The 13,711-nt window shown below is 39.7% G+C and overlaps 1 protein-coding gene across 1 annotated transcript; it reads right to left on the bottom strand.

Moving 5' to 3' along the window:
- Nucleotides 1-10,575: 10,575 nt before the first annotated feature.
- On the bottom strand, nucleotides 10,576-11,742 carry LOC126722190 (uncharacterized). Its single transcript, XM_050425337.1, has one exon. The coding sequence runs from the start codon at nucleotides 11,740-11,742 to the stop codon at nucleotides 10,576-10,578; it is 1,167 nt and encodes a 388-aa protein (XP_050281294.1).
- Nucleotides 11,743-13,711: the final 1,969 nt, after the last annotated feature.

Here is a 13,711-nt window from a genome sequence, read left to right as displayed (position 1 = left end):
TCATTGGTTGATGCTACGGTCTAGTAGCGGAATCCGGGAAGTTAGAAAAGAAAAAGGTTCGACGCAACCTCGTTGGAGCAAGAAGTTTGGAGGGCTTAGGTGCACTGGGTAGATTAGGCTTGAAGGGTCTATTGCAGTCCTTGTATCCCAACTGTATTTTCTAGTGGATTGATTACCGCTTGGAGGGCGGCGGAGAGGTTTTTCGCCGAGGACTTCGGTTTCCTCTTCGATAACACATCGCGTGTTGTCTTTGTGTTTGCATCTTCCTTCCTCTCTATCTTTGCCTTTACATTATCTGCTGTGGTTTTATTTTGTTATGGCTTAGATAGTTTATAACCAATTTCATATTATAGCATGTGTTAAGTTTCCGCACACTAGTTGTTTGACATATTGCTTGAGTTGGTTAAGTTGTATTTTGGGGGTCGAAACGTTCAAAGGTGTTTTGTACACGTTTTTTGAACTTTCAATTGGTATCAGAGCGGGTACACTGCTGTTGGTTTTATTACCTAAGTGTGATCCTAGAGCCCTGAGTTGTGGTTGTTGTTTTCGTTTATACCATGCTGAATTGTAGCTCAAGTGTTTGTGAAAATGTCTCTATGCATATGTCTGAAAGGTGTCTTACTGATGATCTTGTAGAGTTATTAAAAACTAAGAAACATGCTAGAGTTTTTGTTCACATGCTGGAATATCTTGAAAATCAGAATCTTGTCTTACACAGTAGCATATCTGAATCTAAATCATTGATTAAGAAATATAAAAGAAAGAATAGAATGTTGTGTGAGATGATTGAGAATCTGAAAATGAAAAATCAATCTAAAAGAAGCATGAAGCCTGATGATGAGTTTGTGTTTGAAGGTCAAGAATGTCTGTCACATGTGAACCTATTTGTGCATACCTCATTAAAGGTGTTTAATGCATGTTTGTGGTATCTTGACAGTGGGTGTTCTCGCCATATGACAGGGGATAAGTCACTGTTTAAGTCACTCAAAGAAAAGGTTGGTGACTATGTGACCTTTGGGGATGGAAGCCATGCTCAAGTCCTAGGCAAAGGAACCATTGAGATACCCGGTTTGCCTCTGTTGAAAGATGTGCTGTTCATAAAAGGGCTGAAGGCGAATTTGCTGAGCATCACTCAAATTTGTGATGACGATTTCCTGGTACAATTCTCTAAGAAAGGATGTTTGATCATCAATGAAGAGGGGATTCAGGTTTTGGAAGGAAATCGGACTACAGATAATTGTTATGGAATAGTTCCCACGGCACCAATATCGTGTAGAAGTGCTCGGGTGGATATGTTGGAGCTGTGGCATCACAGATTTGGGCATGCCAACTTCAAACAAGTATCAAAAGTCTCCAAACTTGAAGCAGTCGAGGGACTTCCTAAGTTTGGAAAAGTGAAGAAGACCGTTTGTGGTGCATGTCAAATGGGGAAGCAAACTAAGGCAAGTCATCACAAGGTAAATGTGATAGCCACCTCTCGGTGTTTGGAGCTACTTCATGTTGATCTGATGGGGCCCACCAGAACTGAAAGCCTAGGGGGAAAAAGATACATTATGGTCATTGTGGACGACTACTCAAGATACACTTGGGTTGAATTCCTTAGAGAAAAATCAGAAGCTTGTGAGAGGCTGGAGATTCTGTGCAAGAAACTACAAAATGAAAAGGGGATTCCGATAGCCAAAGTTAGAAGTGATCGTGGGAGAGAATTTGAGAATGCAAGATTCGAGTCCTTCTGTGAGAAGAATGGTATTAAAAGAGAGTTTTCAGCTCCCAAAACTCCACAACAAAATGGAGTGGTAGAGAGAAAAAATCGTGTGATTCAGGAGATGGCAAGAGTCATGTTGCTTAACAAGCAAATACCTCAAAAATTTTGGGGAGAAGCTGTCAACACCTCGTGTCACATTGGCAATAAGATTTTCTTTCGAGTTGGTACAAAGAAGACTGCATATGAGATATGGAATGGGAAGAAGCCTAAAGTGAAGTATTTCCGGGTATTTGGAAGTAAATGTTATATCTTAAATGATCAAGAGAATCTTGGGAAGTTTGATGCAAGAAGTGATGAGGGTATTTTTCTTGGCTACTCTACTACAAGTCGAGCGTATAGAGTGTTTAACAAGAGAACAAAGGCTGTGATGGAATCCATAAATGTCAAGATTGATGATGCCTTACCTAAGGTGGAAATGATTGATGATGTAGAAGGGCCGAGCACCGAAGAGCCTGATGTTGAGGTAGAAGCTTTGGATATAGAAGGTGAAGAACCTATACCAGAAGTAGAATCGACTCCCATCAACCCAAGAATGGAAACGAGATCGATGTCTAGAACTTCAAGTCCTCTTACTCCTCCAGAAGTTCATCCTCCTATCTCTCGTAGTGATGAAGTTTCCACTTCAAAAAGGCCATCTTCAAGAATTATCAAGAATCATTCGGAAAGTAATATCATAGGATCACTTGATGACGGTCTTCACCTCAGGAAAGGAAATATTCTGCTAGCCAATCATGTAACATATCACTGTTATCTTGCACAGTTTGAACCAAAAAGGGTTGAAGAGGCTCTTCAAGATGAGAATTGGGTTGAGTCAATGCATGAAGAGCTGAATCAGTTTGTGAGGAATGATGTGTGGGAACTTGCTCCACGGCCTGAGAACGTTCATGTTATAGGCACAAAGTGGATTTTTAAAAACAAAACTGATGAAGATGGAGAGATAATTCGAAACAAGTCTCGGTTAGTGGCTCAAGGATACACACAAGTAGAAGGGGTGGATTTTGATGAATCATTTGCTCCGGTGGCAAGACTCGAATCCATTCGAATCCTCATGTCCATTGCATGCACTTTGAATTTCAAACTTTATCAAATGGATGTTAAGTGTGCTTTTCTGAATGGATATCTAAATGAAGAAGTTTTTGTTGAGCAACCAAAAGGATTTGAGGATCCTCATTTTCCAGATCATGTATTAAGATTGAAGAAAGCACTTTATGGTTTAAAACAAGCGCCTAGAGCCTGGTACGATCGTCTTACACATTATCTTCTAGATAGAGGTTTCAAGAGAGGGTACGCCGATCGAACTCTGTTTGTCAAAAATGATGAAGATTATCTCCTTGTGGCACAAGTCTATGTTGATGACATAGTGTTTGGGGCAACTATCGAAGATCGTGCTACTGAATTTTCTGAGGAGATGAAGAAGGAGTTTGAGATGAGCATGGTGGGGGAGCTCACATTCTTTTTGGGTCTTCAAGTCAAACAACAGAAGGAGGGTATATTTGTATCTCAAGAGAAGTATGCCAGAAACATTGTCAAGAAGTTTGGCCTAGACTCCAAAAAACATGCCTCCACTCCCATGAGCTCTTCCACTAAACTGAATGTGGATTCATCAGGAGTTGAAGTAAGTCCTACATTGTATAGGAGTATCATAGGAAGTTTGCTCTACCTTACAGCCAGTAGACCGGACATTGCTTTCAGTGTGGGCGTTTGTGCCAGGTACCAAGCTAATCCGAAGGAATCTCATCTGACTGCTGCTAAGCGAATCATTCGATATGTGAACGGTACTGCAAACTATGGTCTGTGGTATTCAAAAAACTCAAATGCGTGTCTTGCTGGGTATTCAGATGCTGACTGGGCTGGCAGTGTAGACGATCGGAAAAGCACTTCAGGCGGCTGTTTTTATCTTGGTAACAATCTTGTTTTGTGGATGAGCAAGAAGCAGAATTCAGTGTCTCTATCTACTGCAGAAGCAGAATACATCGCTGCTGGAAGTTGCTGCACTCAGCTTCTTTGGATGAAGAAATTACTTCATGACTATGGAATTCCTCAAGAAACGATGTGTGTCTTCTGTGACAACACCAGTGCCATCAATCTTTCCAAAAATCCTGTTCAGCATTCAAAATCCAAACACATAGAGATACGTTACCATTTCATTCGGGATTTGGTAGAGGAAAGAGTTATGTGTCTTGAGTTCATACACACCGACAATCAAAAGGCGGATCTCTTCACCAAGCCTCTCGATGGTCCACGGTTTGAATCACTCCATAAGACCATTGGTGTTGGTACAATTCCTTGACTCTCTTGTGTGTTGTGTGCTTCACATTTTTATAATATGATAAATCTGTCTGTGTTGGGGCACACACCTTTTTGTTTAGCCTTTTTGTGCAACATGTTTCTTGTTTGTTTGTCCTTTTGTGAATACTGCTGTTTCTTTTTATGTTTGTTCAATCATTTTTGTTTCTTGTGTCAAAAATCCAAAAATCACATAAAAAATTAGAAAATCAAAAAGCTTGATTGACTTTGTTGAGTTTTGTCTCAAAACTTGTTTTGCCTTGTACCTTTGTGCTAATGGCTTTGTGCATTTTCGAGCATTACTTGTTTTCATGCACTTTTATCACTGTGGGAAAAATCTTGAAACCTATGTGATTGTTGTAAATAGATCTTCAAACTTGTCATGAATGATTAGTGAATGGCTATGTTGATCTTGAAACATGCATAGACTTGTGTCTATATATCTTCCTACTTTTTATTTTTGTTTTGCTAAAAAGAGCTCACCAAATGTAAATCTCCAAATGAAAAGAGATATTGAGCTGCAAAAGCCTGTCGCACATTCTAGTATTTGACTAGGAAAAAGGGTAAGCGACCTTATGTTAAAAGTAAATGTTCATTCAAAAAAGGCCAAAGGCCTGTTCTTCAAAGAGAAATGTTATATATCTCTCTCACAATGAGAGATGATTGCCTCAAAAAGATCAAAAAGATCAAATGTTATGATTGAAAGTGGAGTCAAATGAAAAGCTCCAAGTTATGTTATCAAGATGTGTGGGAGGTCATATATACATATTTCTATAATTGAGATTGGTCACATGATCTAGTGCTAATTGTGTATGCCTTGGTTGAATTGATCATTGAAGCTTCACATTAGACGAAGGACTATCTCATTGTTGGTATCCACACACAACACACAAGTTTATGTTCAATAAATGCCATATTCATTTGTGTAATTGTACTTGATGAAATGTGTTTTCACATGCTCAATCCTTATTAATTCAAGCTCAAAAAGATTTTTGAGTGTTTTAGGTGTTTTTGGAAAGTATTTTATTTGAAAATTCTGAAAATTTCAAAAATCCAGTTTTTGCCCTGTTTTGGCGGCTCAGTCGCGGGTATGTCAAGTCGCGTGATTCAGTCGCATCTTCGCTGGTCATTTTTGGCGACTTGTTCGCGAGTGGAAGGTCCAGTCAGAGATTTTCGCGACTCAGCTCGCGACTCACTCGCGGATAGACCTTCCAGTCGCGAAAAACACTTAGAAAAATTTTTCAACTTTTTGTCCTTCAGTGTTTTGGCGGCTTAATCTGGCGACTTTTTGGCGACTCGTTCCAGTCGCGAAAATCGCGTGTTTTGGATAAACAGGGGCAGTTTTTTTAAACTTTTTATTTTTCCCTCGATCTTTTTGTGACTGTTCATTGTCTTTCTCATCTGCTCTTACACTGTGTCACCGTGCCTCCATTTTCGATCTCCCATACTTGTCTCTTTTCAGCTCAAAATCGTCGACTAACAGGTATGGTTTTTCTGTCCTGCACTCTATTTTACTTGTTGTTATGGTTTTCCCTTTGGTTCATTCACATTTGATTGTGTTTTTGTAATGGGTTTTTAGCTCAACTATTATTCTTTGTTCTAGCTTCGCTTGGATGCTTGTGTTTCTGTGTTTGAGCTTGTTTATGTTGGTGGTTGTGTTCTTCATCATGTGCTTAGCTAGGGTTAGCTATTTTTTGTCTGATCTGCTGTTGATATCATGTTTCACTATGATCCTGTGTGGTATCTTGTTGATGTGTTGTTGAATTTGGTCCTTTTTCAGCTGATTGTGTGGTTGTATTTGGTCTCCCTAACCTGTGTTGTTCAAATTTGGGCCTTTGGTGTCCCTCATTGCTATTTTCTGACCATTCTCATCCAGCTTTTAGGGTTTCTTCATTGTCCCTAAAATTCCACTAACCCACTGCTAATTTAGTTTGTTGGATTGTGTTCTGCCATTTCCTTTGTTCATAATGCAGACTAGTCATGTCGCCTTTCAAGAAAGCTGCTGTGAAAGGAGGTAGTTCCAAAGGGAAGGAACCAGTAATTGATGTTGATGATTATCCACCTCAGCCAAAGGGGACTCGCTCTTCCTCAAGGAGATTCGATCCCAACAAGTTCAGATCTTATGCAGCCTATCAATCTTATGAGAATTTCTTTCTACATGCCACACCATTACTAGAAAGAGCCTTGGATCAGTCCTCACTTCATGACACTGACATTCCGAAATGGTTTGCTCACAAGGATTGGAATTACCTGCTATCTGATCCGGATGATGTGTATGAAGAGTTAGTAAAAGAATTTTATGCTAACGCAATTGTGGAAGGCGATGAACTTAAATGCTGGGTTTGGAACAAGAGCTTTTTTGTCTCTCCCACATATCTGGCAGAAATTCTTCACATCAACAGACCCATTTTCCGACATTCACCGGTCTATGATGATCTCTGTCCTGATGAGGAGCTTCTCAAAGAAAGTCTTGGTCAAGACTTGGAGTTCTCACACAATGGCAAATCCATCAGTGTTTCCTCCCTTTCTCCAAAGCTGAGAGTGCTTACAATTGTGATGTTTCACAATTTGTACCCTTTATCAAGCACTGGGTATATGAACCTCAGACGTGCTTTGTTTCTTCATGATCTAATCTTTGATGAGGAAATAGACATCTGTGCTCATATCTTTCATGTTCTGCGCAAAACGGTTCTTCGAAATGAGTCTCGGATATGTGTTCCTTTCTGCAGTCTTATTTCACGGATCTTAAAGCTCAAGGGAATTTATCCAACGGCTGATGAAACTCCTCTCCCCAAACCAAGTCCAATCAACATGCGTACATTCAATGCAAGCGTTAGACATAGTCGGAAGAGAGCCAAACCAGAATCGTCTGCATCTCACAGTGACTCTCAGTTTAGCACTCTCTCCCTCGATGAGAAACTTGGTCGCATTGTTTCCTCTGTCCACGAGTTGAACACAAAGGTGTCTGGACTAGCAGCTTCTCTACACCATCACAGCACTCGATGGGATATGAAGCTTACTTCTCTTCAAGCTCAATTGGATCAAATTCAGAGAAAGCTGGAAGAGGAGGACTAGCCTATTCCATGACAAAAAGGGGGAGTGATGGGCATTATCAAAGGGGGAGAATATTACTTGATGGGCATTATCAAAGGGGGAGAATATTACTTAAGGGGGGGTGTCTTTACTTTCTTTTTTCAGTTTCATTTGTTTTTCTTTAAGTTTTGTAAACTGTTATTCAGGATGTTGTTATTTGTACCCATGTGCTTTTGTAAGCTTTTAGGGTTAATGTTTTATGCATAGTTTGTAGGCTTTATGGTTTGTACCTTGCTTAGTGCAGCCTTTATACTATGTTGAAATCAGTACTTTAATCTAAATGTTCTGCATTTTGGTTTATGTACTGTCACTCTTGTGCCCTTGTAGGATTGTTCCTAGATGCATATGCCTTGTGTGCTATGCATTGGTTGAGTGTTGAGCATACAAGTGTCTTGCCTTGTGCTTGTTAACTTGTATGTCCTTGTGTTCATTCCAAGTGTGAATGAGCACTGTGATCACTACCTTGTGGTGTTCACTTGGTTGATCAAGCCATGGTTTGTTTATTAACTCCATCTTTACTTGATCACATATTGCATGTTTCATATGCATTTATAATTTTCTGCTTACAATGATCATGGTGTATTGTTGTGTTTCAGGAGTATTATGCTCATATGATTCAAGTGCTTCACAGCTTCTAGAGTTAGGTGTGAGTGAGTTTTGTTCAACTGTTCCCAACTCACATGTTAAGTCTAGAGTCTGTTTTAGGGTTTTGTCACGGAATAGCCAAAGGGGGAGATTGTAAGGTTGAATTTATTCAACCATCTAATTGGCTTTATTCCGTGCCAAATTTGCTTGTAATTCAGCATTTAGTTACCCTGTATTTAGGTGGGTTTGTTGTAAGGGTAGTGAGTGAGATAGAGTGAAGTTTGCTCAAGAGTGTGCAAGAAAACAGAGACTCGCGGCTGGGACTCGCGGCTGCAAGCCGCCAGAAGCTGCACACGTGCCAAGCATGCTGGAAGATGAACAGTCATGCTAGCTGGAGCACTACAGGACAAAACAGGACAACTGGCCATACGGTTAACTCGCGACTGGATCTCGCGACTTGGTCAAGCCGCGAGCCACCCCTGTTTTGCCAAAACCTGACGTTTCACATTCCTCTCCCACTCCAGTATAAATACCCCTTTAACCCACGATTGAAAGGGAGCTTCCAGAGAGAATTTTGAGAGAGAAACCCTAAAGAAAAACCAGATTGCTTCACCCACAATCTATACCTTAGAGTCTCTTCAAATTCCCTTACTCTCTTCCTCTCCATTGTCAAAACCTTGAGAGGCATTATACCAAACCTGGTTCTCACTATCATCATCTTTGTGAGACAGTCGTTTGGAGTTCTGGGAAGCAGTTAGGAAGGAGCCAATCTTCATTGGTTGATGCTACGGTCTAGTAGCGGAATCCGGGAAGCTAGAAAAGAAAAAGGTTCGGCGCAACCTCGTTGGAGCAAGAAGTTTGGAGGGCTTAGGTGCACTGGGTAGATTAGGCTTGAAGGGTCTATTGCTGTCCTTGTATCCCAACTGTATTTTCTAGTGGATTGATTACCGCTTGGAGGGCGGCGGAGAGGTTTTTCGCCGAGGACTTCGGTTTCCTCTTCGATAACACATCGCGTGTTGTCTTTGTGTTTGCATCTTCCTTCCTCTATATCTTTGCCTTTACATTATCTGCTGTGGTTTTATTTTGTTATGGCTTAGATAGTTTATAACCAATTTCATATTATAGCATGTGTTAAGTTTCCGCACACTAGTTGTTTGACATATTGCTTGAGTTGGTTAAGTTGTATTTTGGGGGTCTAAACGTTCAAAGGTGTTTTGTACACGTTTTTTAAACTTTCATAAGCCTATCTGTGACTAGCTGCTCCACCAGTCTCCTCATCCTTCTCTTGACACAGCTCTCAATGTGTTAGTTCTTGAGGAGACTCTTCTACTATGTAGCACGGGTGCGTTTCAGGACTCGGGTGCGGGTGCGGGTACGGGACTCAGCAATTTTTGAAAAAGGTGGGTATGGGTGCGGCGGGACTCAGCGATTAAAAAATTATTAAAAATATTTTTATTTATATTTGTAATATATTGCTAAGCATACTTTTTCACATTATACAAACATATACCAAATTTAAGAGCAATAAACAATAGTAGATAATAACTAAAACATGATGTTCATAAATTAAACACAACCCACAAGATTGAAACTAAAACATTCATGATGTTCGGAAATTAGAATACAACTCGCAAATTTGAAACTAAAACAAAATAAAAGATAATCAATAAGATAATCAAATACTAGCATCATCATCAACATCAAGATCAATAGCTTCACTTCGAACTTCACTTTCACTAGTAGTAACACTAGTGTTAGCATTTCCAATAACCATAGCCTCCAACTCTGGCTCATCAAGTGTAAGGCCTGCATTCTCAAGAATGCCAGCTCCTCCATGTATGTCGCTCTCATTCCAAGAGTCTCCTGCAATATCTCACATCTTTGTTGATGTATTTACGTACTCCTCATTGCGCCTTGACAAGAGTCGAAGATTAGAATGCACATAGACCAAATCTTCAACGCGTGCAGGAGCCATTTTGTTTCTTTTTAAGGAATGAATGAATTTGTATGTGCTCCAATTCCTCTCAGCACATGAGGATGAACAAGGTTGTCCAAGAAGTTTAAAGACAAGGGATTGAAGAGTTGGAAATGCGGAGCCATGGTATTGCCACCAAACCAAAGGTAGTAAGTCTTACCTATCTGTCAAGGCATCTGCTGAAGGAAACCTCCCTCCTGAAAATGAAGCAAACTCACACTTCACCGCCTTTAATTCACTCTCATCTTCAAAGTATCGATCCAAACACTTGCTCCTTTCCATAGAAATTTCATGATCCCGATGTGGCGAGATGCGTTTTGGATTCTCCGAAAGCCATTCAATGGAGTAATACCTAGTTAAAGAGTAAAAAACAAATATAGATGAAATGTGTGTTTTACTAGAAGAGGGAACTAAGGAAAATAGAAAATAAATGTATTTACTTAGGATTTAAGGAATGAGCCAAGCAATGTAGTGGTGTACAATTTTTAGTCCATCGATCAATGAGTATATCATACACCACACTCCAAAATGAGCTATACTCATCATCTTCCAAGCCTTCGTGCCGATATATTGCTGCCTTCACCTTCTCTATCATTGAATCCCACATCTCATACACAAGATGAAGACAAGGCTTATCTATGTCGGCTACTTGTAGCATATCATAAATAGGTGCTGTGTATTCAAGGATATAATTAACTTTATCCCACCAAAGATCACTTAGAATCATATCTTTCACCTTTACAGCTATTCTAACATCATCCTCCCTATAAGAAGCCCATTGCTCACTAATAGCCATGACTTGAAGGCATCTTTTTATCAACTTTAACCTTTTCAGCATTACAACAATTGAAGCAAATCTAGTATCAGCAACTTAGAGCAATTTTAATGGATTAAATTCATTAAACATTGCCAACCTCATTGAATGGTTCATAATAAAAACACGTATGAAAGATGCATCATTAGCAATACATGTAATCCAACTACATTCCTCATATGTAACTTCATTCTTTTCAGTGTTTTTTGCTGCACAAATATTCTTCAAAGCTAGATTGAGAGTGTGGACAACACAGGGTGTCCAAAATATTTTAGGATACTCACCTTCAATAAGAGCTCTAGCAGATTTCATCACATTAGCATTATCAGTGATGACTTGGACAACTTTTTCATGTCCAATCTCTTTTATAGCATCCTTCAACACCTCAGTAATATAATGTTTGTCTTTGAACTCACCTAACCCATCAATTGCCTTTATAAACACCGGACCCCCATCTGATACAGCCATAATATTAATAAGAGGCCTCTTTTGTGGATCTGACCATCTATCAGAAACTATGCTTATACCATTTTCAAGCCAAGAATCCTTAATTGGTTTCAAGAGTCTTTCAACATGAGCTCTTTCTTTTTGCAAAAGTGTTGTTCTCAAGGCATTGTATCCAAGAGGAACATAACCTGGGATGTTATGGGTAGCGGCATATGCATAGGAATTACGATAATATGAGTTCCTTGCAAAGTTAAATGGAAGCCCACCAGTGTAAAACATCCTAACAATTCTACTATCCAATTCATATCTAGTAGCATTCTGGAATGCTTTCTCAATAGGAGAAATCCCAGCCACCTTCCTCCTCTTACCATCAACCAGATTTGTACTATCACTCCCTTCCTGTCTCCGAAATGGGGAAATAGGTATAGGCCCATGGCCTGGGATAGGTGGGGGTAAGGGAATTCGACTTCTCTGTTCACTCTTTAACTTATCCTTCTCAACTTGATCATGCATTCGCTGCATTTCCAACCTATGGCTCGGTGTCACATTAGGACATGCTTTAATACCTTTATTAACAATTTTTAATAAATGAGCCTTAACCCTAGAATAGGATCCCAAATAAACCACACCACAATAGTTGCACTTAAAGTATGTGTTTCCCCCTTTTTTAACGATAGCACCCGGTGGTTTTTCTACTTTAGTCACATACTGCCAAAGAGGACATTCAGCATTTGGCACTTCTTGAGATGAAGTTTCTGTGCTAGTAACTTCATCCATTGCAAATTCAATAGATTCAATTTAACCTACAAATAATAACTATTAAGTATTAAGTATTAACTAAATAAATTAATAATAAATCAAACCCAAGTTCTCAGATTCACAAAACAGATTCACAATGAGTAATAAGTACTAACTTAACTATTAAGTATTAACTAAATAAAACTAAGAGTCTAAGATTCACAAATCAGTATCACAGATTCACAAATCACAAATCATTGAAATCAAAGATCAAACTAAGATTGAAAGGTACCTAAGTTAAGAATGCGTGAGAGAGAGTTGAAGAAAGAATGAGCTGAAGAACAGAGTCACAGCAAGCAGCCAAGCAGAGACAGAGGCAGAGATCAGAGCACAGAGAGAGTGAGAGACGAGTGAGATGGAATGAGAGAGAGGCAGAGAACTAATGAGAGTGAGAGACGAGTGAGCCTTCAGTAGGGTTTAGTATTTTGCTCAAACGGTGCGTTCTGTGCCTTTTTTTTTTTTTCCTGCCGTTTCGGCGATTTCGGCCGATATCTACCGATACGGCCAACACAGCCCAAGTCGGCCCGATTCAGCGCGAATTGGCCCGAGTCAGAGCCGCATCGGCGCGAGTCGGCTAAAAAATTGAAAACGTCACGTGGCATGACACGGTTGGACGCGGCCGGACGCGCGGGCAGCGGCGTCCCTCGCGCGTTGCCACGTCCCGCCGCGTCCGACGCAGGTGCGGCACCTCCGTTGCCGCGTCCGTGCTTCATAGCTCTTCTACAAACCTTACAAATCCTTAAAAAGTTTACTATATAGGCTACTGCACCCTTTGCTTATTCTTCATAGTGCCCTCAGTAGTTCGGATCTGACAAATCTAGCTCCAACAATCGCGGCTCAAATAGATTGTCCAATAATTACTACCGATATATTAGTAAGTAAAAAGACCTACCTCAATTGCAAGAAACAAAAACTTGATTTTGTCGGTTTCCTTCAGCCAATCTACAACACAAACAAGAATGGGTTAGTAATTACTTTAGACTAAAGGCCAAAGATCCAAGAGAGGTCTAGCCAAGGAAGTAAATGAGAACTTAAAGGAAGTTAGTGAAAAAATCCCTCCTTTAGTTGGAGATTCTTAGTCCCCTTCTGTGTGTCCAAAGCCAATGGGTTAGGAGTTTTTTTATAGGAGAATTTTAGAGCCTTTCAAATTTTTAGACTTAACTATATCAACATTTCAAGCATAATCAACAGTATGTGAAGTCAGGATTATATTTGTTCAGGCCTTTTATGCCACCATGTTGTACTATTTCTCTACCCCACTAGTTCAATTATTAACTTTAATAATCCTCAAGCAATAGAGCTTGTATTAGTTCCACCGAGTCTTCATCCTTGCCAGTATTCTGGTCATGAAGGTTTACGCAATTTGACTTGTAATGGTGATTGGATTAAATGAGAAAAAGATTTCGTAAGCGTACCTAAAAGAATTTCATCTACCACCCAAAAGTCTTGCTAGTTCTGTTGAGAGTAAATGCTTGCAATATGCATAACAGTAGCATATACTACACAAAGAAAATTGAAGTCCAAAAGATGTATCTATGCATTTCATTTGTGGTTTATCTTAAAAACACACAGTTTGCAAAACGTTTTTAGCTTTTATTATAAATATATTAAAGGTGATCCATCACTTTGAGATAATAAAGTACTTTGACCTCGGTTTATGTACTTGAATGGGATGGGGTGAGAAGGGAGGGTTCAGAAAATGATAATATAGAAGGATTCTCACAATTTAGTATACTGCATGGCTTTGCAAACAAAATGAGACTGAGCTATGTAGACGTCTTAGGATGTCATCCCAAATCCAATATTATTAATTGGTGGTTCAATGGCGGTAGTCCAAAAAGCTAGGTGAAGAATGGATTATGAGTAGCAGGTTACTAATTGGAGCTTAGAGAGTTTAAGTACATCAAGGATTTGGACTTGGAGGGTTTAGTGCCTGTTGTACTAGAGC

The sequence above is a fragment of the Quercus robur genome, chromosome 4 (assembly GCF_932294415.1).
Source record: "Quercus robur chromosome 4, dhQueRobu3.1, whole genome shotgun sequence".
In the NCBI taxonomy this organism is placed as follows: domain Eukaryota; kingdom Viridiplantae; phylum Streptophyta; class Magnoliopsida; order Fagales; family Fagaceae; genus Quercus; species Quercus robur.
The sequence above is the reverse complement of the archived record's forward strand: the minus strand, read 5'-3'. Positions and strand labels throughout refer to the sequence as shown.